Source organism: Dendrobates tinctorius, unplaced genomic scaffold, assembly GCF_039654945.1.
Source record: "Dendrobates tinctorius isolate UK_male_01 unplaced genomic scaffold, ASM3965494v1 ptg000049l, whole genome shotgun sequence".
Taxonomy (NCBI): domain Eukaryota; kingdom Metazoa; phylum Chordata; class Amphibia; order Anura; family Dendrobatidae; genus Dendrobates; species Dendrobates tinctorius.
The window spans coordinates 25,137,805-25,165,393 of record NW_027361717.1 but is presented as its reverse complement, the minus strand read 5'-3'; the positions used below and the strand labels follow the sequence as shown (position 1 = coordinate 25,165,393).

The 27,589-nt window shown below is 44.0% G+C and overlaps 1 protein-coding gene across 1 annotated transcript in view; it reads right to left on the bottom strand.

Annotated features, from left to right (window-relative positions):
* The window catches only part of LOC141091152 (saxiphilin-like), a 149,583-nt gene extending 123,108 nt beyond the window's left edge, over positions 1 to 26,475 (bottom strand). The window contains exon 1 of the mRNA XM_073576550.1: positions 26,331 to 26,475. Coding sequence (XP_073432651.1) covers positions 26,331 to 26,373 — 43 coding nt within the window. The 5' untranslated portion in view covers positions 26,374 to 26,475. The remainder of the gene's footprint in view (positions 1 to 26,330) is intronic.
* Positions 26,476 to 27,589: the final 1,114 nt, after the last annotated feature.

Below are 27,589 nucleotides of genomic sequence, written 5' to 3'. Positions count from 1 at the left end.
CTATGTGATATACTAGGCCTCATTTCAACTCTCCAAGCCTCATCATCTTTAACCTACACATTTTTCCCAAACAGGGTTTTAGTTGTGAACGATGCCTTGATTCCTTTCACAACCCCAGTTCTCCAGTGGGATATGTGTAGTTGGGGCCAGACTGGGACAAAAGAGCTGTCCTGGCACACTAGGCCCACCAGCCCACATACTATAGTGGCCCCTACCCCCACCAACTGGTGAAATTTTTTTTACTTGGTCACATGTGGAGACACATGTGAATGGTGCGTCAGTGCGCATGATCAACAACCGCTCCATCTACATAGTGCTCTTCAGAGTTCCAGTTCTCGTGATCGTGGGGGTTCCCAGCAATTGGAAAGTTATCCCCTACCCGTAATTAGAAAATGATAACTCCACCAATACAGACACTCCTGAAGCCCAATGCCATCACTCCATCAACAGATCAGGAGAATAATTCAGATACGGAGAACTGCACCCAGTATACAAGTGGTAATGTGCAGTGTATATTTATACAGGACAGGAGGAGTGGAACTGTGCACTGTATATACAGGACAGGAGGAGTGGAACTGTGCAGTGTATATATACAGGACAGGAGGAGTGGTACTGTGAAGTGTATGTATACAGGAGAGGAGGAGTGGTACTGTGCAGTGTATATAAAGGAAAGGAGGAGTGGTACTGTGCAGTGTATATATGCAGGACAGGAGGAGTGGTACTTTGCAGTGTATATAAAGGAAAGGAGGGGTGGTACTTTGCAGTGTATATATGCAGGACAGGAGGGGTGGTACTTTGCAGTGTATATATGCAGGACAGGAGAAGTGGTTCTGTGCAGTGTATATATACAGGACAGGAGAAGTGGTTCTGTGCAGTGTATATACAGGACAGGAGGAGTGGTACTGTGCAGTGTATATATACAGGACAGGAGGAGTGGTACTGTGCAGTGTATATATACAGGACAGGAGAAGTGGTACTGTGCAGTGTATATATACAGGACAGGAAAAGTGGTACTGTGCAGTGTATACATACAGGACAGGAGGAGTGGTACTGTGCAGTGTATATATACAGGACAGGAGAAGTGGTACTGTGCAGTGTATATACAGGACAGGATGAGTGGTACTGTGCAGTGTATATATACAGGACAGGAGAAGTGGTACTGTGCAGTATATATATACAGGACAGGAGAAGTGGTACTGTGCAGTATATATATATACAGGACAGGAGAAGTGGTACTGTGCAGTATCTATATACAGGACAGGAGAAGTGGTTCTGTGCAGTGTATATATACAGGACAGGAGGAGTGGTACTGTGCAGTGTATATACAGGACAGGAGGAGTGGTACTGTGCAGTGTATATAAAGGACAGGAGGAGTGGTACTGTACAGTATATATATATATATACAGGACAGGAGGAGTGGTACTGTGCAGTGTATATATACAGGACAGGAGGAGTGGTACTGTGCAGTGTATATACAGGACAGGAGGAGTGGCACTGTGCAGTGTATATACAGGACAGGAGGAGTGGTACTGTGCAGTGTATATACAGGACAGGAGGAGTGGTACTGTGCAGTGTATATATACAGGACAGGAGGAGTGGTACTGCAGTGTATATATACAGGACAGGAGGAGTGGTACTGTGCAGTGTATATATACAGGACAGGAGGAGTGGTACTGTGCAGTGTATATATACAGGACAGGAGGAGTGGTACTGTGCAGTGTATATATACAGGACAGGAGGAGTGGTACTGTGCAGTGTATATATACAGGACAGGAGGAGTGGTACTGTGCAGTGTATATATACAGGACAGGAGGAGTGGTACTGTGCAGTGTATATATACAGGACAGGAGGAGTGGTACTGTGCAGTGTATATATACAGGACAGGAGGAGTGGTACTGTGCAGTGTATATACAGGACAGGAGGAGTGGTACTGTGCAGTGTATATAAAGGACAGGAGGAGTGGTACTGTGCAGTGTATATATACAGGACAGGAGGAGTGGTACTGCAGTGTATATATACAGGACAGGAGGAGTGGTACTGTGCAGTGTATATATACAGGACAGGAGGAGTGGTACTGTGCAGTGTATATATACAGGACAGGAGGAGTGGTACTGTGCAGTGTATATAAAGGACAGGAGGAGTGGTACTGTGCAGTGTATATACAGGACAGGAGGAGTGGTACTGTAGTGTATATATACAGGACAGGAGGAGTGGTACTGTGCAGTGTATATATATAGGACAGGAGGAGTGGTACTGTGCAGTGTATATATACAGGACAGGAGGAGTGGTACTGCAGTGTATATATACAGGACAGGAGGAGTGGTACTGTGCAGTGTATATATACAGGACAGGAGGAGTGGTACTGTGCAGTGTATATATACAGGACAGGAGGAGTGGTACTGTGCAGTGTATATATACAGGACAGGAGGAGTGGTACTGTGCAGTGTATATATACAGGACAGGAGGAGTGGTACTGTGCAGTGTATATATACAGGACAGGAGGAGTGGTACTGTGCAGTGTATATATACAGGACAGGAGGAGTGGTACTGTGCAGTGTATATATACAGGACAGGAGGAGTGGTACTGTGCAGTGTATATATACAGGACAGGAGGAGTGGTACTGTGCAGTGTATATACAGGACAGGAGAAGTGGCACTGTGCAGTGTATATACAGGACAGGAGGAGTGGTACTGTGCAGTGTATATATACAGGACAGGAGGAGTGGTACTGTGCAGTGTATATATACAGGACAGGAGGAGTGGTACTGTGCAGTGTATACAGGACAGGAGGAGTGGTACTGTGCAGTGTATACAGGACAGGAGGAGTGGTACTGTGCAGTGTATATATACGGGACAGGAGGAGTGGTACTGTGCAGTGTATATATACAGGACAGGAGGAGTGGTACTGTGCAGTGTATATATACAGGACAGGAGGAGTGGTACTGTGCAGTGTATATACAGGACAGGAGAAGTGGCACTGTGCAGTGTATATACAGGACAGGAGGAGTGGTACTGTGCAGTGTATATATACAGGACAGGAGGAGTGGTACTGTGCAGTGTATATATACAGGACAGGAGGAGTGGTACTGTGCAGTGTATACAGGACAGGAGGAGTGGTACTGTGCAGTGTATATATACAGGACAGGAGGAGTGGTACTGTGCAGTGTATATATACAGGACAGGAGGAGTGGTACTGTGCAGTGTATATATACAGGACAGGAGGAGTGGTACTGTGCAGTGTATATATACAGGACAGGAGGAGTGGTACTGTGCAGTGTATATATACAGGACAGGAGGAGTGGTACTGTGCAGTGTATATATACAGGACAGGAGGAGTGGTACTGTGCAGTGTATATACAGGACAGGAGGAGTGGCACTGTGCAGTGTATATACAGGACAGGAGGAGTGGTACTGTGCAGTGTATATATACAGGACAGGAGGAGTGGTACTGTGCAGTGTATATATACAGGACAGGAGGAGTGGTACTGCAGTGTATATATACAGGACAGGAGGAGTGGTACTGTGCAGTGTATATATACAGGACAGGAGGAGTGGTACTGTGCAGTGTATATACAGGACAGGAGGAGTGGTACTGCAGTGTATATATACAGGACAGGAGGAGTGGTACTGTGCAGTGTATATATACAGGACAGGAGGAGTGGTACTGTGCAGTGTATATATACAGGACAGGAGGAGTGGTACTGTGCAGTGTATATATACAGGACAGGAGGAGTGGTACTGTGCAGTGTATATATACAGGACAGGAGGAGTGGTACTGTGCAGTGTATATATACAGGACAGGAGGAGTGGTACTGTGCAGTGTATATACAGGACAGGAGGAGTGGCACTGTGCAGTGTATATACAGGACAGGAGGAGTGGTACTGTGCAGTGTATATACAGGACAGGAGGAGTGGTACTGTGCAGTGTATATATACAGGACAGGAGGAGTGGTACTGCAGTGTATATATACAGGACAGGAGGAGTGGTACTGTGCAGTGTATATATACAGGACAGGAGGAGTGGTACTGTGCAGTGTATATATACAGGACAGGAGGAGTGGTACTGTGCAGTGTATATACAGGACAGGAGGAGTGGTACTGCAGTGTATATATACAGGACAGGAGAAGTGTTACTGTGCAGTGTATATATACAGGACAGGAGAAGTGGTACTGTGCAGTGTATATATACAGGACAGGAGGAGTGGTACTGTGCAGTGTATATATACAGGACAGGAGGAGTGGTACTGTGCAGTGTATATAAAGGACAGGAGGAGTGGTACTGTGCAGTGTATATATACAGGACAGTGCAGTGTATATACAGGACAGGAGGAGTGGTACTGTAGTGTATATATACAGGACAGGAGGAGTGGTACTGTGCAGTGTATATATATAGGACAGGAGGAGTGGTACTGTGCAGTGTATATATACAGGACAAAAGGAGTGGTACTGCAGTGTATATATACAGGACAGGAGGAGTGGTACTGTGCAGTGTATATATACAGGACAGGAGGAGTGGTACTGTGCAGTGTATATATACAGGACAGGAGGAGTGGTACTGTGCAGTGTATATATACAGGACAGGAGGAGTGGTACTGTGCAGTGTATATATACAGGACAGGAGGAGTGGTACTGTGCAGTGTATATATACAGGACAGGAGGAGTGGTACTGTGCAGTGTATATATACAGGACAGGAGGAGTGGTACTGTGCAGTGTATATATACAGGACAGGAGGAGTGGTACTGTGCAGTGTATATATACAGGACAGGAGGAGTGGTACTGTGCAGTGTATATACAGGACAGGAGAAGTGGCACTGTGCAGTGTATATACAGGACAGGAGGAGTGGTACTGTGCAGTGTATATATACAGGACAGGAGGAGTGGTACTGTGCAGTGTATATATACAGGACAGGAGGAGTGGTACTGTGCAGTGTATACAGGACAGGAGGAGTGGTACTGTGCAGTGTATATATACAGGACAGGAGGAGTGGTACTGTGCAGTGTATATATACAGGACAGGAGGAGTGGTACTGTGCAGTGTATATACAGGACAGGAGAAGTGGCACTGTGCAGTGTATATACAGGACAGGAGGAGTGGTACTGTGCAGTGTATATATACAGGACAGGAGGAGTGGTACTGTGCAGTGTATATATACAGGACAGGAGGAGTGGTACTGTGCAGTGTATACAGGACAGGAGGAGTGGTACTGTGCAGTGTATACAGGACAGGAGGAGTGGTACTGTGCAGTGTATATATACAGGACAGGAGGAGTGGTACTGTGCAGTGTATATATACAGGACAGGAGGAGTGGTACTGTGCAGTGTATATATACAGGACAGGAGGAGTGGTACTGTGCAGTGTATATATACAGGACAGGAGGAGTGGTACTGTGCAGTGTATATATACAGGACAGGAGGAGTGGTACTGTGCAGTGTATATATACAGGACAGGAGGAGTGGTACTGTGCAGTGTATATACAGGACAGGAGGAGTGGCACTGTGCAGTGTATATACAGGACAGGAGGAGTGGTACTGTGCAGTGTATATATACAGGACAGGAGGAGTGGTACTGTGCAGTGTATATATACAGGACAGGAGGAGTGGTACTGTGCAGTGTATATATACAGGACAGGAGGAGTGGAACTGCAGTGTATATATACAGGACAGGAGGAGTGGTACTGTGCAGTGTATATATACAGGACAGGAGGAGTGGTACTGTGCAGTGTATATATACAGGACAGGAGGAGTGGTACTGTGCAGTGTATATACAGGACAGGAGGAGTGGCACTGTGCAGTGTATATACAGGACAGGAGGAGTGGTACTGTGCAGTGTATATACAGGACAGGAGGAGTGGTACTGTGCAGTGTATATATACAGGACAGGAGGAGTGGTACTGCAGTGTATATATACAGGACAGGAGGAGTGGTACTGTGCAGTGTATATATACAGGACAGGAGGAGTGGTACTGTGCAGTGTATATATACAGGACAGGAGGAGTGGTACTGTGCAGTGTATATACAGGACAGGAGGAGTGGTACTGCAGTGTATATATACAGGACAGGAGAAGTGTTACTGTGCAGTGTATATATACAGGACAGGAGAAGTGGTACTGTGCAGTGTATATATGCAGGACAGGAGGAGTGGTACTGTGCAGTGTATATATACAGGACAGGAGGAGTGGTACTGTGCAGTGTATATAAAGGACATGAGGAGTGGTACTGTGCAGTGTATATATACAGGACAGGAGAAGTGGTACTGTGCAGTATATATATACAGGACAGGAGAAGTGGTACTGTGCAGTATATATATATACAGGACAGGAGAAGTGGTACTGTGCAGTATCTATATACAGGACAGGAGAAGTGGTTCTGTGCAGTGTATATATACAGGACAGGAGGAGTGGTACTGTGCAGTGTATATACAGGACAGGAGGAGTGGTACTGTGCAGTGTATATAAAGGACAGGAGGAGTGGTACTGTACAGTATATATATATACAGGACAGGAGAAGTGGTACTGTGCAGTATATATATCAGGGCTGTGGAGTCGGTAAGCCAAACCTGCGACTCCGACTCCTCAATTTCCCTTACACCGACTCCGACTCCGACTCCACGACTCCGACTCCGACTCCCACACATATTGCTTATATTTAAGCGAAAAATTTATTGTAGTACAATGTGAACCTCAGACATTTAATCATTTTTATGATCCAATAATCAAGATATTTAGATAGAACAGAATATATATTGGTGTACTACCCGGTTTTCATTCTTTTTGGTACAGATACGATATGGATAGACAGATATGGATAAATGGATAGATAGAGCAGATTTCTAATCTGCTTTTGCTATTGAAAACATTATCTATGAGCTCAAAAACCTTTCAGGTGATGCGGTTTTTTAAAAAGATGATCAGCTTTTGCAGCGGAAAAACGTATCCTCAAAAAACACAGGAAAAACGCTGTGTGTGAATGTAGCCTTAGATCAGGAATAGAACAGCCATTTATAGGATATTTCATAACTTTCCCAAACTCCTATTAAAAAATATTCAGCACATCCTGCATTGAATTACTGTACCCAATTTATTATATATTTTAGGAGTCGGAGTCGGTCCATTTTATACCGACTCCGACTCCACGAAAATGAGCACCGACTCCACGACTCCGACTCCGACTCCACAGCCCTGATATATATACAGGACAGGAGAAGTGGTTCTGTGCAGTGTGTATATACAGGACAGGAGAAGTGGTACTGTGCAGTGTATATACAGGACAGGAGAAGTGGTTCTGTGCAGTGTATATATACAGGACAGGAGGAGTGGTACTGTGCAGTGTATATACAGGACAGGAGGAGTGGTACTGTGCAGTGTATATACAGGACAGGAGAAGTGGTACTGTGCAGTGTATATATAAAGGACATGAGGGGTGGTGCTGTGCAGTGTATGTACAGGACAGAAGTGGTACTGCGCAGTGTATATATACAGGACAGCAGAAGTGGTACTGTGCAGTGTATATATACAGGACAGGAGGAGTGGTACTGTGCAGTGTATATACAGGACAGGAGAAGTGGTACTGTGCTGCGTATATACAGGACAGGAGAAGTGGTACTGTGCAGTGTATATACAGGACAGGAGAAGTGGTACTGCAATGTATATATATATATATACAGGACAGGAGGAGTGGTACTATGTAGTGTATATACAGGACAGGAGGAGTGGTACTGTGCAGTGTATATACAGGACAGGAGTGGTACTGTGCAGTGTGTATATATACAGGACAGGAGGAGTGGTACTGTGCAGTGTATATATACAGGACAGGAGGAGTGGTACTGTGCAGTGTATATATACAGGACAGGAGGAGTGGTACTGTGCAGTGTATATATACAGGACAGGAGGAGTGGTACTGCAGTGTATATATACAGGACAGGAGGAGTGGTACTGTGCAGTGTATATATACAGGACAGGAGGAGTGGTACTGTGCAGTGTATATACAGGACAGGAGGAGTGGTACTGCAGTGTATATATACAGGACAGGAGGAGTGGTACTGTGCAGTGTATATATACAGGACAGGAGGAGTGGTACTGTGCAGTGTATATATACAGGACAGGAGGAGTGGTACTGCAGTGTATATATACAGGACAGGAGGAGTGGTACTGTGCAGTGTATATATACAGGACAGGAGGAGTGGTACTGTGCAGTGTATATATACAGGACAGGGGAAGTGGTACTGTGCAGTGTATATATACAGGACAGGAGGAGTGGTACTGCAGTGTATATATACAGGACAGGAGGAGTGGTACTGTGCAGTGTATATAAAGGACAGGAGGAGTGGTACTGTGCAGTGTATATATACAGGACAGGAGAAGTACTGTGCAGTATATATATACAGGACAGGAGAAGTGTTACTGTGCAGTATATATACATAGGAGAAGTGGTACTGTGCAGTATCTATATACAGGACAGGAGAAGTGGTTCTGTGCAGTGTATATATACAGGACAGGAGGAGTGGTACTGTGCAGTGTATATACAGGACAGGAGGAGTGGTACTGTGCAGTGTATATAAAGGATAGGAGGAGTGGTACTGTGCAGTGTATATATACAGGACAGGAGGAGTGGTACTGAGCAGTGTATATATACAGGACAGGAGAAGTGGTACTGTGCAGTATATATATACAGGACAGGAGAAGTGGTACTGTGCAGTGTATATATATACAGGACAGAAGTGGTACTGTGCAGTATCTATATACAGGACAGGAGAAGTGGTTCTGTGCAGTGTATATATACAGGACAGGAGGAGTGGTACTGTGCAGTGTATATACAGGACAGGAGGAGTGGTACTGTGCAGTGTATATAAAGGACAGGAGGAGTGGTACTGTACAGTATATATATATACACAGGACAGGAGAAGTGGTACTGTGCAGTGTATATATACAGGACAGGAGAAGTGGTACTGTGCAGTGTATATATATACAGGACAGGAGAAGTGGTTCTGTGCAGTGTGTATATACAGGACAGGAGAAGTGGTACTGTGCAGTATATATACAGGACAGGAGAAGTGGTTCTGTGCAGTGTATATACACTCACTGGCCACTTTATTAGGTACACCTGTCCAACTGTGTGTTAAGACTTAATTTCTAATCAGCCAATCACATGGCGGCAACTCAGTGCATTTAGGCATGTAGACATGGTCAAGACAATCTCCTGCAGTTCAAACCGAGCATCAGTATGGGGAAGAAAGGTGATTTGAGTGCCTTTGAACGTGGCATGATTGTTGGTGCCAGAAGGGCTGGTCTGAGAATTTCAGAAACTGATGATCTACTGGGATTTTCACGCACAACCATCTCTAGGGTTTACAGAGAATGGTCCGAAAAAGAAAAAAAATCCAGTGAGCGGCAGTTCTGTGGCCGGAAATGCCTTGTTGATGCCAGAGGTCAGAGGAGAATGGGCATACTGGTTCGAGCTGATAGAAAGGCAACAGTGACTCAAATTGCCACCCGTTACAACCAAGGTAGGCAGAAGAGCATCTCTGAACGCACAGTGCGTCGAACTTTGAGGCAGATGGGCTACAGCAGCAGAAGACCACACTGGGTACCACTCCTCTCAGTTAAGAACAGGCATCTGATGGCTACTTTCAGCAGGATAATGCGCCATGTCATAAAGCTCGAATCATCTCAGATTGGTTTCTTGAACATGACAATGAGTTCACTGTACTCAAATGGCCTCCTCAGTCACCAGATCTCAATCCAATAGAGCATCTTTGGGATGTGGTGTAACGGGAGATTCGCATCAGGGATGTGCAGCCGACAAATCTGCGCCAACTGTGTGATGCCATCATGTCAATATGGTCCAAAATCTCTGAGGAATGCTTCCAGCACCTTGTTGAATCTCTGCCACGAAGAATTGAGGCAGTTCTGAAGGCAAAAGGGGGTCCAACCCATTACTAGCATGGTGTACCTAATAAAGTGGCCAGTGAGTGTACAGTATACAGGACAGGAGGAGTGGTACTGTGCAGTGTATATACAGGACAGGAGGAGTGGTACTGTGCAGTGTATATATGCAGGACAGAAGAAGTGGTACTGTGCAGTGTATATACAGGACAGGAGAAGTGGTACTGTGCAGTGTATATATAAAGGACATGAGGGGTGGTGCTGTGCAGTGTATGTACAGGACAGAAGTGGTACTGTGCTGTGTATATACAGGACAGGAGAAGTGGTACTGTGCAGTGTATACATACAGGACAGGAGGAGTGGTACTGTGCAGTGTATATACAGGACAGGAGAAGTGGTACTGTGCTGTGTATATACAGGACAGGAGAAGTGGTACTGTGCTGTGTATATACAGGACAGGAGAAGTGGTACTGTGCAGTCTATATATACAGGACAGGAGGAGTGGTACTGCAATGTATATATATATATATATATATATATATACAGGACAGGAGGAGTGGTACTATGTAGTGTATATACAGGACAGGAGGAGTGGTACTGTGCAGTGTATATACAGGACAGGAGTGGTACTGTGTAGTGTATATATACAGGACAGGAGGAGTGGTACTGTGCAGTGTATATATACAGGACAGGAGGAGTGGTACTGTGCAGTGTATATATACAGGACAGGAGAAGTGGTACTGTGCAGTGTATATATACAGGACAGGAGAAGTGGTACTGTGCAGTGTATATATACAGGATAGGAGAAGTGGTACTGTGCAGTATATATATACAGGACAGGAGACGTGGTACTGTGCAGTATATATATACAGGATAGGAGAAGTGGTACTGTGCAGTATCTATATACAGGACAGGAGAAGTGGTTCTGTGCAGTGTATATATACAGGACAGGAGGAGTGGTACTGTGCAGTGTATATAAAGGATAGGAGGAGTGGTACTGTACAGTATATATATATATATATATATATATATATATATATATACAGGACAGGAGAAGTGGTACTGTGCAGTATATATACAGGACAGGAGAAGTGGTTCTGTGCAGTGTATATATACAGGACAGGAGGAGTGGTACTGTGCAGTGTATATACAGGACAGGAGGAGTGGTACTGTGCAGTGTATATATACAGGACAGAAGAAGTGGTACTGTGCAGTGTATATACAGGACAGGAGAAGTGGTACTGTGCAGTGTATATATAAAGGACAGGAGGGGTGGTGCTGTGCAGTGTATGTACAGGACAGAAGTGGTACTGTGCTGTGTATATACAGGACAGGAGAAGTGGTACTGTGCAGTGTATATATACAGGACAGGAGGAGTGGTACTGTGCAGTGTATATACAGGACAGGAGAAGTGGTACTGTGCTGTGTATATACAAGGCAGGAGAAGTGGTACTGTGCAGTCTATATATACAGGACAGGAGGAGTGGTACTGCAATGTATATATATATATATATATACAGGACAGGAGGAGTGGTACTATGTAGTGTATATACAGGACAGGAGGAGTGGTACTGTGCAGTGTATATGCAGGACAGGAGTGGTACTGTGCAGTGTATATATACAGGACAGGAGGAGTGGTACTGTGCAGTGTATATATACAGGACAGGAAGAGTGGTACTGTGCAGTGTATATATATATACAGGACAGGAGAAGTGGTACTGTGCAGTGTATATATACAGGACAGGAGAAGTGGTACTGTGCAATATATATATCAGGGCTGTGGAGTCGGTAAGCCAAACCTGCGACTCCGACTCCTCAATTTCCCTTACACCGACTCCGACTCCGACTCCACGACTCCGACTCCGACTCCCACACATATTGCTTATATTTAAGCGAAAAATTTATTGTAGTACAATGTGAACCTCAGACATTTAATCATTTTTATGATCCAATAATCAAGATATTTAGATAGAACAGAATATATATTGGTGTACTACCCGGTTTTCATTCTTTTTGGTACAGATACGATATGGATAGACAGATATGGATAAATGGATAGATAGAGCAGATTTCTAATCTGCTTTTGCTATTGAAAACATTATCTATGAGCTCAAAAACCTTTCAGGTGATGCGGTTTTTTAAAAAGATGATCAGCTTTTGCAGCGGAAAAACGTATCCTCAAAAAACACAGGAAAAACGCTGTGTGTGAATGTAGCCTTAGATCAGGAATAGAACAGCCATTTATAGGATATTTCATAACTTTCCCAAACTCCTATTAAAAAATATTCAGCACATCCTGCATTGAATTACTGTACCCAATTTATTATATATTTTAGGAGTCGGAGTCGGTCCATTTTATACCGACTCCGACTCCACGAAAATGAGCACCGACTCCACGACTCCGACTCCACAGCCCTGATATATATACAGGACAGGAGAAGTGGTTCTGTGCAGTGTGAATATACAGGACAGGAGAAGTGGTACTGTGCAGTATATATACAGGACAGGAGAAGTGGTTCTGTGCAGTGTATATATACAGGACAGGAGGAGTGGTACTGTGCAGTGTATATACAGGACAGGAGGAGTGGTACTGTGCAGTGTATATATAAAGGACAGAAGAAGTGGTACTGTGCAGTGTATATACAGGACAGGAGAAGTGGTACTGTGCAGTGTATATATAAAGGACATGAGGGGTGGTGCTGTGCAGTGTATGTACAGGACAGAAGTGGTACTGTGCTGTGTATATACAGGACAGGAGAAGTTGTACTGTGCAGTGTATATATACAGGACAGGAGGAGTGGTACTGTGCAGTGTATATACAGGACAGGAGAAGTGGTACTGTGCTGTGTATATACAGGACAGGAGAAGTGGTACTGTGCAGTCTATATATACAGGACAGGAGGAGTGGTACTGCAATGTATATATATACAGGACAGGAGGAGTGGTACTATGTAGTGTATATACAGGACAGGAGGAGTGGTACTGTGCAGTGTATATACAGGACAGGAGTGGTACTGTGCAGTGTATATATACAGGACAGGAGGAGTGGTACTGTGCAGTTTATATATACAGGACAGGAGGAGTGGTACTGTGCAGTGTATATATACAGGACAGGAGGAGTGGTACTGTGCAGTGTATATATACAGGACAGGAGGAGTGGTACTGTGCAGTGTATATACAGGACAGGAGGAGTGGTACTGCAGTGTATATATACAGGACATGAGGAGTAGTACTGTGCAGTGTATATATACAGGACAGGAGGAGTGGTACTGTGCAGTGTATATATACAGGACAGGAGGAGTGGTACTGCAGTGTATACAGGACAGGAGAAGTGGTACTGTGCAGTGTATATATACAGGACAGGAGGAGTGGTACTGTGCAGTGTATATATACAGGACAGGAGAAGTGGTACTGTGCAGTATCTATATACAGGACAGGAGAAGTGGTTCTGTGCAGTGTATATACAGGACAGGAGGAGTAGTACTGTGCAGTGTATATATACAGGACAGGAGGAGTGGTACTGTGCAGTGTATATATACAGGACAGGAGGAGTGGTACTGCAGTGTATACAGGACAGGAGAAGTGGTACTGTGCAGTGTATATATACAGGACAGGAGGAGTGGTACTGTGCAGTGTATATATACAGGACAGGAGGAGTGGTACTGTGCAGTGTATACAGGACAGGAGAAGTGGTACTGTGCAGTGTATATATACAGGACAGGAGGAGTGGTACTGTGCAGTGTATATATACAGGACAGGAGAAGTGGTACTGTGCATTATCTATATACAGGACAGGAGAAGTGGTTCTGTGCAGTGTATATATACAGGACAGGAGGAGTGGTACTGTGCAGTGTATATAAAGGACAGGAGAAGTGGTACTGTGCAGTGTATATATACAGGACAGGAGAAGTGGTACTGTGCAGTATATATACAGGACAGGAGAAGTGGTTCTGTGCAGTGTGTATATACAGGACAGGAGAAGTGATACTGTGCAGTATATATACAGGACAGGAGAAGTGGTTCTGTGCAGTGTATATATACAGGACAGGAGGAGTGGTACTGTGCAGTGTATATACAGGACAGGAGGAGTGGTAATGTGCAGTGTATATATACAGGACAGAAGAAGTGGTACTGTGCAGTGTATATACAGGACAGGAGAAGTGGTACTGTGCAGTGTATATATATAAAGGACATGAGGGGTGGTGCTGTGCAGTGTATGTACAGGACAGAAGTGGTACTGTGCTGTGTATATACAGGACAGGAGAAGTGGTACTGTGCAGTGTATACATACAGGACAGGAGGAGTGGTACTGTGCAGTGTATATACAGGACAGGAGAAGTGGTACTGTGCTGTGTATATACAGGACAGGAGAAGTGGTACTGTGCAGTGTATATATACAGGACAGGAGGAGTGGTACTGTGCAGTGTATATATACAGGACAGGAGGAGTGGTACTGTGCAGTGTATATATACAGGACAGGAGAAGTTGTACTGTGCAGTGTATATATACAGGACAGGAGGAGTGGTACTGTGCAGTGTATATATACAGGACAGGAGGAGTGGTACTGTGCAGTGTATATATACAGGACAGGAGAAGTGGTACTGTGCAGTGTATATATACAGGACAGGAGAAGTGGTACTGTGCAGTGTATATATACAGGACAGGAGAAGTGGTACTGTGCAGTGTATATATACAGGACAGGAGGAGTGGTACTGTGCAGTGTATATATACAGGACAGGAGGAGTGGTACTGTGCAGTGTATATATACAGGACAGGAGGAGTGGTACTGTGCAGTGTATATATACAGGACAGGAGGAGTGGTACTGTGCAGTGTATATATACAGGACAGGAGGAGTGGTACTGTGCAGTGTATATATACAGGACAGGAGGAGTGGTACTGTGCAGTGTATATACAGGACAGGAGGAGTGGTACTGTGCAGTGTATATATACAGGACAGGAGAAGTGGTACTGTGCAGTGTATATATACAGGACAGGAGGAGTGGTACTGTGCAGTGTATATATACAGGACAGGAGGAGTGGTACTGTGCAGTGTATATATACAGGACAGGAGAAGTGGTACTGTGCAGTATATATATACAGGACAGGAGAAGTGGTACTGTGCAGTGTATATATACAGGACAGGAGGAGTGGTACTGTGCAGTGTATATATACAGGACAGGAGGAGTGGTACTGTGCAGTGTATATAAAGGACAGGAGGAGTGGTACTGTGCAGTGTATATATACAGGACAGGAGAAGTGGTACTGTGCAGTATATATATACAGGACAGGAGAAGTGGTACTGTGCAGTATATATATACAGGACAGGAGAAGTGGTACTGTGCAGTATCTATATACAGGACAGGAGAAGTGGTTCTGTGCAGTGTATATATACAGGACAGGAGGAGTGGTAATGTGCAGTGTATATACAGGACAGGAGGAGTGGTACTGTGCAGTGTATATAAAGGACAGGAGGAGTGGTACTGTACAGTATATATATATACACTCACTGGCCACTTTATTAGGTACACCTGTCCAACTGTGTGTTAAGACTTAATTTCTAATCTGCCAATCACATGGCGGCAACTCAGTGCATTTAGGCATGTAGACATGGTCAAGACAATCTCCTGCAGTTCAAACCGAGCATCAGTATGGGGAAGAAAGGTGATTTGAGTGCCTTTGAACGTGGCATGATTGTTGGTGCCAGAAGGGCTGGTCTGAGTATTTCAGAAACTGCTGATCTACTGGGATTTTCACGCACAACCATCTCTAGGGTTTACAGAGAATGGTCCGAAAAAGAAAAAAAATCCAGTGAGCGGCAGTTCTGTGGCCGGAAATGCCTTGTTGATGCCAGAGGTCAGAGGAGAATGGGCATACTGGTTCGAGCTGATAGAAAGGCAACAGTGACTCAAATTGCCACCCGTTACAACCAAGGTAGGCAGAAGAGCATCTCTGAACGCACAGTGCGTCGAACTTTGAGGCAGATGGGCTACAGCAGCAGAAGACCACACTGGGTACCACTCCTCTCAGCTAAGAACAGGAAACTGAGGCTACAATTTGCACAAGCTCATCGAAATTGGACAGTAGAAGATTGGAAAAACGTTGCCTGGTATGATGAGTCTCGATTTCTGCTGCGACATTCGGATGGTAGGGTCAGAATTTGGCGTAAACAACATGAAAGCATGGATCCATCCTGCCTTGTATCAACGGTTCAGGCTGGTGGTGGTGGTGTCATGGTGTGGGGAATTTTTTCTTGGCACTCTTTGGGCCCCTTGGTACCAATTGAGCATCGTTGCAACGCCACAGCCTACCTGAGTATTGTTGCTGACCATGTCCATCCCTTTATGACCACAATGTACCCAACATCTGATGGCTACTTTCAGCAGGATAATGCGCCATGTCATAAAGCTCGAATCATCTCAGATTGGTTTCTTGAACATGACAATGAGTTCACTGTACTCAAATGGCCTCCTCAGTCACCAGATCTCAATCCAATAGAGCATCTTTGGGATGTGGTGGAACGGGAGATTCGCATCAGGGATGTGCAGCCGACAAATCTGCGCCAACTGTGTGATGCCATCATGTCAATATGGTCCAAAATCTCTGAGGAATGCTTCCAGCACCTTGTTGAATCTCTGCCACGAAGAATTGAGGCAGTTCTGAAGGCAAAAGGGGGTCCAACCCGTTACTAGCATGGTGTACCTAATAAAGTGGCCAGTGAGTGTATATATATATATATATATATAGGACAGGAGAAGTGGTACTGTGCAGTGTATATATACAGGACAGGAGAAGTGGTACTGTGCAGTATATATATACAGGACAGGAGAAGTGGTTCTGTGCAGTGTGTATATACAGGACAGGAGAAGTGGTACTGTGCAGTATATATACGGGACAGGAGAAGTGGTTCTGTGCAGTGTATATATACAGGACAGGAGGAGTGGTACTGTGCAGTGTATATACAGGACAGGAGGAGTGGTACTGTGCAGTGTATATATACAGGACAGAAGAAGTGGTACTGTGCAGTGTATATACAGGACAGGAGAAGTGGTACTGTGCAGTGTATGTATAAAGGACAGGAGGGGTGGTGCTGTGCAGTGTATGTACAGGACAGAAGTGGTACTGTGCTGTGTATATACAGGACAGGAGAAGTGGTACTGTGCAGTGTATATATACAGGACAGGAGGGGTGGTACTGTGCAGTGTATATACAGTACAGGAGAAGTGGTACTGTGCAGTCTATATATACAGGACAGGAGGAGTGGTACTGCAATGTATATATATATATATATATATACAGGACAGGAGGAGTGGTACTATGTAGTGTATATACAGGACAGGAGGAGTGGTACTGTGCAGTGTATATACAGGACAGGAGTGGTACTGTGCAGTGTATATATACAGGACAGGAGGAGTGGTACTGTGCAGTGTATATATACAGGACAGGAGGAGTGGTACTGTGCAGTGTATATATACAGGACAGGAGGAGTGGTACTGTGCAGTGTGTATATACAGGACAGGAGGAGTGGTACTGTGCAGTGTATATATACAGGACAGGAGGAGTGGTACTGTGCAGTGTATATATACAGGACAGGAGGAGTGGTACTGTGCAGTGTATATACAGGACAGGAGGAGTGGTACTGTGCAGTGTATATACAGGACAGGAGAAGTGGTACTGTGCTGTGTATATACAGGACAGGAGAAGTGGTACTGTGCTGTGTATATACAGGACAGGAGAAGTGGTACTGTGCAGTGTATATATACAGGACAGGAGGAGTGGTACTGTGCAGTGTATATACAGGACAGGAGAAGTGGTACTGTGCAGTGTATATACAGAACAGAAGTGGTACTGCAGTGTATATACAGGACAGGAGAAGTGGTACTGTGTAGTGTATATATACAGGACAGGAGTGGTACTTTGCAGTGTATATACCGGACAGGAGGAGTGGTACTGTGCAGTGTATATACAGGACAGGAGAAGTGGTACTGTGCAGTGTATATACAGAACAGGAGAAGTGGTACTGCAGTGTATATACAGGACAGGAGAAGTGGTACTGTGTAGTGTATATATACAGGACAGGAGGAGTGGTACTTTGCAGTGTATATACAGGACAGGAGGAGTGGTACTGTGCAGTGTATATACAGGACAGGAGAAGTGGTACTGTGCAGTGTATATATACAGGACAGGAGAAGGGGTACTGTTCAATGCATATACTGTATACACATTTATGCAGATACTGAAAATGACACACAGTAAAGAGAAGAGAAGTGGTACTGTGCATTGTATATACAGGACAGGAGAAGTGGTACTGTACATTGTATATACAGGACAGGAGAAGTGGTACTGTGCAGTGTATAAACAGGACAGGAGGAGTGGTACTGTGCAGTGTATATACAGGACAGGAGAAGTACTGATATACAGGACAGGAGAAGTACTGAGCAGTGTATATATACAGGACAGGAGAAGTGGTACTGCAGTATATATACAGGACAGGAGAAGTGGTACTGCAGTGTATATACAGGACAGGAGGAGTGGAACTGTGCAGTGTATATACAGGACAGGAGGAGTGGTACTATGTAGTGAGTATATACAGAATAATACAGTTCCTGAAAATCGTATACATGACAGGAGAAGTGGTACTGTGCAGTGTATATATACAGAACTAGGGCTCATACTCAGTTGCGTTTAAATCGGACATGTGCAATCTGATTAAGCAATCGGATTGCACTCTGACTAATGTTATTGAATGATTATATGTTAATCTGCAATTTTTTTCTCGACTGAAATTGGACTGAGAAAAAAAATTGCAGCATGCTGCGAGTGGCCGTGTATATCAGACAAAACTCACCAATGCAAGTCAGTGGGTGTGAGGAAAAAAATCGCACAGCACATGGACCATACATGTGTTGTCCGATTTTTAGGCACCCATCTGATAGGAAACCAACATTTCATCAGTCAAGTACAAGATATTCACAGCATGAACCATCAGAATAGAATATATAGAATAGATACAGTGGGGCAAAAAAGTATTTAGTCAGTCAGCAATAGTGCAAGTTCCACCACTTAAAAAGATGAGAGGCGTCTGTAATTTACATCATAGGTAGACCTCAACTATGGGAGACAAACTGAGAAAAAAAAATCCAGAAAATCACATTGTCTGTTTTTTTTTCATTTTATTTGCATATTATGGTGGAAAATAAGTATTTGGTCAGAAACAAAATTTCATCTCAATACTTTGTGATATATCCTTTGTTGGCAATGACAGAGGTCAAACGTTTTCTGTAAGTCTTCACAAGGTTGCCACACACTGTTGTTGGTATGTTGGCCCATTCCTCCATGCAGATCTCCTCTAGAGCAGTGATGTTTTTGGCTTTTCGCTTGGCAACACGGACTTTCAACTCCCTCCAAAGGTTTTCTATAGGGTTGAGATCTGGAGACTGGCTAGGCCACTCCAGGACCTTGAAATGCTTCTTACGAAGCCACTCCTTCGTTGCCCTGGCGGTGTGCTTTGGATCATTGTCATGTTGAAAGACCCAGCCACGTTTCATCTTCAATGCCCTTGCTGATGGAAGGAGGTTTGCACTCAAAATCTCACGATACATGGCCCAATTCATTCTTTCATGTACCCGGATCAGTCGTCCTGGCCCCTTTGCAGAGAAACAGCCCCAAAGCATGATGTTTCCACCACCATGCTTTACAGTAGGTATGGTGTTTGATGGATGCAACTCAGTATTCTTTTTCCTCCAAACACGACAAGTTGTGTTTCTACCAAACAGTTCCAGTTTGGTTTCATCAGACCATAGGACATTCTCCCAAAACTCCTCTGGATCATCCAAATGCTCTCTAGCAAACTTCAGATGGGCCCGGACATGTACAGGCTTAGGCTAGTTTCACACTTGCTTTGTTTTGCAGCGCGTTTTTCCCGCAAAAAAACGCATACAAACGCATACAGATGCTGCGTTTTTTTCAAGCATTTTTATGAGCATGCATGAAAAAAATGCAGCGTTTTTATGCGTTTGTATGCGTTTTTAGTGCGTTTGCGTTTTTTTCCAACATTAGGTGGCCCCTCACACTAACCCAAACCATGACTTTACTAACCCTAACCCTAACCCTGACCCTAACCCTGACCCTAACCCTTAACCAAACCATACCCTGATCCTAACCCTGACCCTAACCCTAAACCCCCTTAACTAACTCTAACCCAAACCCCTAAATTCCATTGTCTAAACTAATGGTAAAAAAAAAAACGCATGTGCAAAAAAACGCATACATAAGCATGCCAATGCGCACATATGCTCACCATAGACTTATAATGGGTGTCTTGCTGTAAAAAAACGCATTGCGCGCGCATGCGTTTTTTTGAGGCAAGTCGGACGCCCAAAAAATGCAACAGGATGCATTTTGTGCGCCCGAGCGCATTCCGCAAAAAAACGCATGCGCGGAAAAACGCATACAAACGCATGTGTATGCGCACATAAGCGCATCCCATGCAAAATATAGGAAAAAAAAAAACATGCGTTTTTTAGCGCTAAAATCCCGCAAAAAAAACGCAAGTGTGAAACCAGCCTTAAGCAGTGGGACACGTCTGGCACTGCAGGATCTGAGTCCATGGTGGCGTAGTGTGTTACTTATGGTAGGCCTTGTTACATTGGTCCCAGCTCTCTGCAGTTCATTCACTAGGTCCCCCCGCGTGGTTCTGGGATTTTTGCTCACCGTTCTTGTGATCATTCTGACCCCACGGGGTGGGATTTTGCGTGGAGCACCAGATCGAGGGAGATTATCAGTGGTCTTGTATGTCTTCCATTTTCTAATTATTGCTCCCACAGTTGATTTCTTCACTCCAAGCTGGTTGGCTATTGCAGATTCTGTCTTCCCAGCCTGGTGCAGGGCTACAATTTTGTTTCTGGTGTCCTTTGACAGCTCTTTGGTCTTCACCATAGTGGAGTTTGGAGTCAGACTGTTTGAGGGTGTGCACAGGTGTCTTTTTATACTGATAACAAGTTTAAACAGGTGCCATTACTACAGGTAATGAGTGGAGGAAAGAGGAGACTCTTAAAGAAGAAGTTACAGGTCTGTGAGAGCCAGAAATCGTGATTGCTTGTTTCTGACCAAATACTTATTTTCCACCATAATATGCAAATAAAATGAAAAAAAAACAGACAATGTGATTTTCTGGATTTTTTTTTCTCAGTTTGTCTCCCATAGTTGAGGTCTACCTATGATGTAAATTACAGACGCCTCTCATCTTTTTAAGTGGTGGAACTTGCACTATTGCTGACTGACTAAATACTTTTTTGCCCCACTGTATATACAAAGAATAGATAGAAAGATGTCAGTGACACATATAATTAGTGCACTGTGTGTGTATTTTACTGTATATGTATTTAGCTAATAAATAAGTTAAAGAAAAAAATGGTTTGGGATTCCAAATATTCCATATTTACCCCTCTCAGACTAACACCACCAGCCCTCAGATGCCCCAGGGATTGCTGTATGTACATCATATAGGAGAAACTGCTACTGCAGTATTTACATCTCATAGGAACCACCGCAACTACTGTATATACATCATTCAGGATACACTGTGACTGCTGTATATAAATCACATAGGAAACTGCAACTGCTATATATACATTACACTGTGTTCCAAATTATTATGCAAATTGGATTTAAGTGTCATAAAGATGTAATTTTTTGTTTTTCAAATAAACTCATAGATGGTATTGTGTATCAGGGCTCTTTGGATCACTGAAATCAATCTCAAATGCCTGTGATAATTAGTTTACCAGGTGAGCCCAATAAAGAAAACTACTTAAGAATGATGTTCCACATTATTAAGCAGGGCACAGGTTTCAAGGAATTTAGGAAAGAAAAAGGATCTCTCTGCTGCTGAAAAGCATCAAATAGTGCAATGCCTTGGTCAAGAGATGAAAACATTAGATATTTCCCAAAAATTTAAACGTGATCATCGTACTGTTAAGAGATTGTGGTTGATTCTGAGCACAGACATGTTTGTGCTGATAAAGGCAGAATGCGGAAGGTTTCTGCCAGGCAAGTTCATCAGATTAAGAGAGCGGCTGCTAAAAAGCCATTACAAACCAGCAAACAGATATTTAAAGCTGCTGGTGCCTCTGGGGTCCCTCGAAACCTCAAGGTGTAGGATCCTTCAAAGGCTTGCTGTGGTGCATAAACCTACTATTCTGCCACCCCTAAACTGTGCTCACAAGCAGAAACGATTGCAGTGGGCCCAGACATACATGAAGACTAATTTTCATACAGTCTTGTTTACTGATGAGTGTCGAGCAACCCTGGATGGTCCAGATGGATGGTTGGTGGATGGCCACTATGTCCCAACAAGGCTGCGACATCAGCAAGGAGGTGGAGGAGTCTTGTTTTGGGCCGGAATCATGGGGAAACAGCTGGTAGGGCCCTTTAAGGTTCCTGAAGGTGTGAAAATGACCTCTGCAAAGTATATCGAGTTTCTGACTGACAGCTGTCTTCCATGGTATAAAAAGCAGAAACGTGCCTTCAGGAGCAAAATCATTTTCATGCATGACAATGCACCATCTCATGCTGCAAAGAATACCTCTGAGTCATTGACTGCTATAGGCATAAAAGGAGATAAACTCATGGTGTGGCCACCATCTTCCCCTGACCTCAACCCTATAGAGAACCTTTGGAGTATCATCAAGCAAAAGATCTATGAGGGTGGAAGGCAGTTCACATCAAAACAACAGCTCTGGGAGGCTATTCTGACTTCATGCAAAGAAATACAATCAGAAACTCTCCAAAAACTCACAAGTTTAACGGATGCAAGAATTGTGAAGGTGATATCAAAGAAGGGTTCCTATGTTAACATGTAACTTGGCCTGTTAGGATGTTTTAGAGTTAAATAGCTTTTTTGTTCAGTGAATGTGACCTCCTAATGCTGCAAATTCCACAAATGAGCATTTTCAGTTCTTTAAAACATATCAAATGTTTAGAAATTCTACTGTGCCTAATAATTTGGAACAGTGCAATTTGAGTTTTTATTCATTTTGGAGATTATACTGTTATTATTGGGAGGTTTCTTCAATAAAATTTGATGTATTTCTAACAGGTGATGACCTTTATTAGACTGACTGTCATTTGCACCGACTATTTAGGAAAATCATAGAAAAATATCATTTGCATAATAATTTGGAAAACAGTGTATATAGAAGACTTGTATATACAGTGAGTACGGAAAGTATTTAGACCCCTTTAAATTTTTTACTTTTTGCTTCATAGCTGTTCACCATCTAACCTGACGGAACTGGAGAGGATCTGCAAGGAAGAATGGCAGAGGACCCCCAAATCCAGGTGTGAAAAACTTGTTTCATCATTCCCAAGAAGACTCATGGGTGTACTAGCTCAAAAGGGTGCTGCCACTCAATACTGGGCAAAGGGACTGAATACTTATGGCCATGTGAGATTTCAGTTTTTCTTTTTTAATAAATTCGCAAACATTTCTACATTTGTTTTTTTCCAGTCAAGATGGGGTGTAGAACTCGTGTACATTAATGAGAAAAAATGAACTTTTTTGAATTTACCAAATGGCTGCCATGAAATAAAGAGTGAAAAATTTAAAGGGGTCTGAATACTTTCCATACCCACTGTACATCACATAGAAGACACTGAGATTAGTGTATATACATCATAAAGGATGCAGTGCAATTGCTGTATATTCATTATATAGGAGACACTGGGGTTGGTGCATAAACATCAGAAATGAGACATTAGGACAGAAGTATACATAAAAAGGCGCCATCTCAGGATTTTCCCAGATCGTGGAGATGAAGGCAGATGAAAGGCTTCAGTGCGTCTATTGCAGTGTGCACAGAGAAGGAAAGGCTTAGAAACAGCTCCATGTACCGCAGTGGCGTTGCGTGTGCACACACATAAGGCCTTGACACTATGAAGAATATTTAAAGGGCCAGCATCCATAAAACAGGGCCCTGGCCCACTTTCTACTTCACTGCTGCTGCCCACCGGGTATCTGCCAGGTCGGGAAGATGGCCAATCTCGGCCTGCGCATAGTGTAGGTATATGTTTTGTATATTGCCTACCTAATGTATTTGTACATTAATACTTAAGTTGTATGGGCCCTGTATTTTTACTCTAATAAAATATCTAACATCTGGGTTGTAAGCAAAGCTCAGCTATGCTATGCTGAAAATCCCTCTGATACCGGCTACATTAACATCTAATGACCCTATCTGCTTAATAAAAAACAAGTGCAACTATTGTGGCGCCCCCAGGAGTAAGGTCGCCACACTGGCTTTGCCTTCCTCCAGGGGAGGGTAATGCCAGGCTTGGAGGCAATGATGGACCTCTCTCACAGTCAATCCTTACATGCAACACAGTTCCACTCTGGGTCAGCAGGGGGAGCTCTAAACCTGGATGAAGGGGAGGAGTGACCTCTGAGGACCAGGAGGAAGTGGAGTTAGTTAGTCTGCGGAGGGTGAAGTGTGCAGACGTGGAGAATGAAGCTGAGAGGTTGAGCTGCAGCAGGCGAGCTCCCTCAGCTTGAGAGCGCACAAACTGGAGCCTGGTCTCCAAGGTGGCAAGGATACTAAAGGTCCTACCACAGATACCAGAGGGGTAGGAGGCTGTAAATGCCCTGCTCCCATTTCAGACTTGAGGCACAACAGCGAAACGGATAGAGAGCCGGGAGCTAGGCGTCCCTGAGATAGGCTACAGCTGTCTGCCGTGCAAGTGAGAGTTCTAGGAACAATTGACAGGAGGAACTTCAGAGTAACTAAGGACTGGAGTGCTTCACACCACAAAGCGCTAGGAAGGAGACTGCACAGCCCGTCTGTGAGAGAGAATCCTAGAGTTGCTTCCAGGCTAACCTGCTCCATTACCATCTGTAATCAGGAACCTGGACTGCAGTTACCAAGTAAAGATACAGAAAATTGCACCCCACTGTGCCTTGTCTGCTTCCTACCCTGTCGGCACTGCTACATCACCGTGCCCACCACATCTACACTGCCTTGGGACTACAACTCCACCTTTGGGGAGCTTCACCATCTATGCTGCACACACCTTCAGTCCCAGAGGATCTGCTCGCAGCGTCGGCCTAACACCATATTTGCCGAACACCACAGGTGGCGTCACGAACTATCCATATAAACTATCTCATAAACCACCATTGATTTGGGCGCCCAGGGCCACGGACCGGGTCATCTCTGCTGTGACACATCCCCCTGACACCGGCCCGGTACCGAGTACCCCACAGCCCTGGGAGGGCGACCCACTATGAGCCTTTTCTAACCCCCCCCAGACCCTTCTACAGTATTGCCATTTCCCTGACAAGTGGGTTGCAGCACAGCTCAGCTATTCTATGTGCAGCTCTGTTATGCACATTGGGGAGAGGATGGTCGTGCTCTGAAGGTCCCCATGAGCTTCCAATGAAATGTGGAATTCGTAAATAGTAATGAATATTGGTTAAATAGTGAGTCACAGTTGATACATTCAAAACTATCAATGGTTACTTCATCCATAGAAATAAATTAAAATTTCCCATGTTGAGATCAATCTATTGCTATCAGGTATTTGTCAATTCATTGTCAGGAGAAGAACATATTCAGAAGGGACACAGCACTCAACCGAAGTACAGAGGCTCATGATCATTTTGGAGTGTGGGGCCCTGAAGTGTATTGTTAGAAATAATATATTATTCCTAAAACAAATTAGATGCAAAGACAAATATATATTTTTGTTTTATTCTGTAAAGATAATGTTATTCATAAAAAAAAATTATAATTATAGAAATGAGAAGATCTTATTGAGGCAAAGTCAATTCATCTTGAGTTTTGTAAAAATATCAGATTTGACAGAATCAGAATTTTTTTTTTTTGGCAATTTCATTTATGTGAATCCAACAAAATTACAAGGACTGTGTAGGGATTTAAAAAACATTTAAGAAAATTAATACTCATCCAACCCTCACATATCTTTGGTCCAATCAGTAGTGTGGCCAGAAGATGCCAAAGATATCAGGTGCTAGAAGATGTCGAAGATAACCCAGTGAAGACCGCACCAGAGACCGGACCGGAGAGAAGGGTTGGGCCAGAGCGGGGCTGCACAGCGGGACAGGCGAGTATCATTTTTTTTACATATGTTTATTATGTTCTGGAGAAACCTCAGGGCACAATAATATACATTTCATTAGCTTCAAATATAACTAATAGGAATGTTATTTTCTTGCCAAATTCAAGCAAACTGTCGGATTCAATTATAGTCAGATTTACTCATCACTTAGGTATATTTTTGCAGGCTTTAGCTCCCTACATGGATCATTGTACAGTGTCAGCTCCAGCAATAACAGCAGATTGTGGAGGTTATCACTGCTGGGAACCGGTGGCTAAACATCCTAAATATGCAAATTGACAGATTCCTTCATGAGCTTGGATGGACATGTACTTACCCAACAGGCAGAGCCATAGCAGCACTTGGGGAGTCATCCTCATTTCTTACTAGGCACCATACGAAGAGCGTCTCATCCAGCTGCTGTTCGCCTGTTATAACCTCGCTTTCTATTGATAAGGGGGCGGCTGAGGGAACAGATCAGAGGTCCTTGTGTTATTTACACAAATGTTTCTCAATAAGACCCGTTCACCTCTGTCTCTTTTTTGTTGATAGAATATGTTTTATTTTGCACAAAGACATTTCTTTATTTCATGTGTCATCAACAGAGTTCTGCCAATTTGAAACTCTATTTGGCAGATGCTTATCTGCAGAGGAACGACTGAGGGTTCAGCACAGGTGACGAAACACATGTCAGTGGAACATGTAGCCCGGTACTATAGAGCAGCACTGCTAGATGCCAACCAGGACATGTAGGTCACCACTACTGGTGTTTTGCCAGTGTAATGAACTTGCTGATGATTGCTTGCATCTTCCTACAGATCACAGGCGTCACAGATCCACAGTGTCTGCAATGTCATATGATAAATGTGGTTTCATGGTACAAAGGCCTTGAGGAGACCGTTGTATGTTCTATATACAGTATGTTAACCTGACAACATTGTAACTTGAGGGTCCACTGTAGTGAAAGGGTTTTGTAGGATATTACACATTGATGAAGCTGTATAGGCCATCAGTATTCGAGGATTTTTTGGTCCTTATTTCACTTATTCATAACCTCAATTTGAATATAAACCCTTTGGAAATAAGTTCTTGTGTGTTGGTGAGATGAGTGAAATTTGGTTTTGATTTTACTTTGCAAGACAACTTTTCTAACCAAAAAATAAAGGACTGGTAAGGTGTCAACCGCTGTTCCTCACCATATGCAAATCAGTATATAGTTACCGTGTAAGGTGGAAGACCAGGCTGCGGGTACTTGCATGATACCAGGTCCAGAACTATCAAAGCTGTCCCCAGTGTTGCCAGGGGGAAAGAATGAGGGACCAGAAAGGTCCATTGAACTGGGAGGAAGGGGCGTGGTTAAGCCGAGTAGTGAACAGAAAGCGCTAGAAAGTCTCCAGTTTCCTGCTGGCAGCGAGAGGAGAGGCAAGGATGTGGCGCACCCTGCAGCGTGAGAGACAGTGCGGAGCTGAACTGCGTCAGAGCCTTCATGTACGTGCCCTTAAGTCAGAGGATGTGCAGAGCGCCGTGCGCCAATCTAAGCAGAGTGCAGTGCTTGCACGGAGGAGCAAGGGCCGAGTTCAGGACCCTGAGGTACGT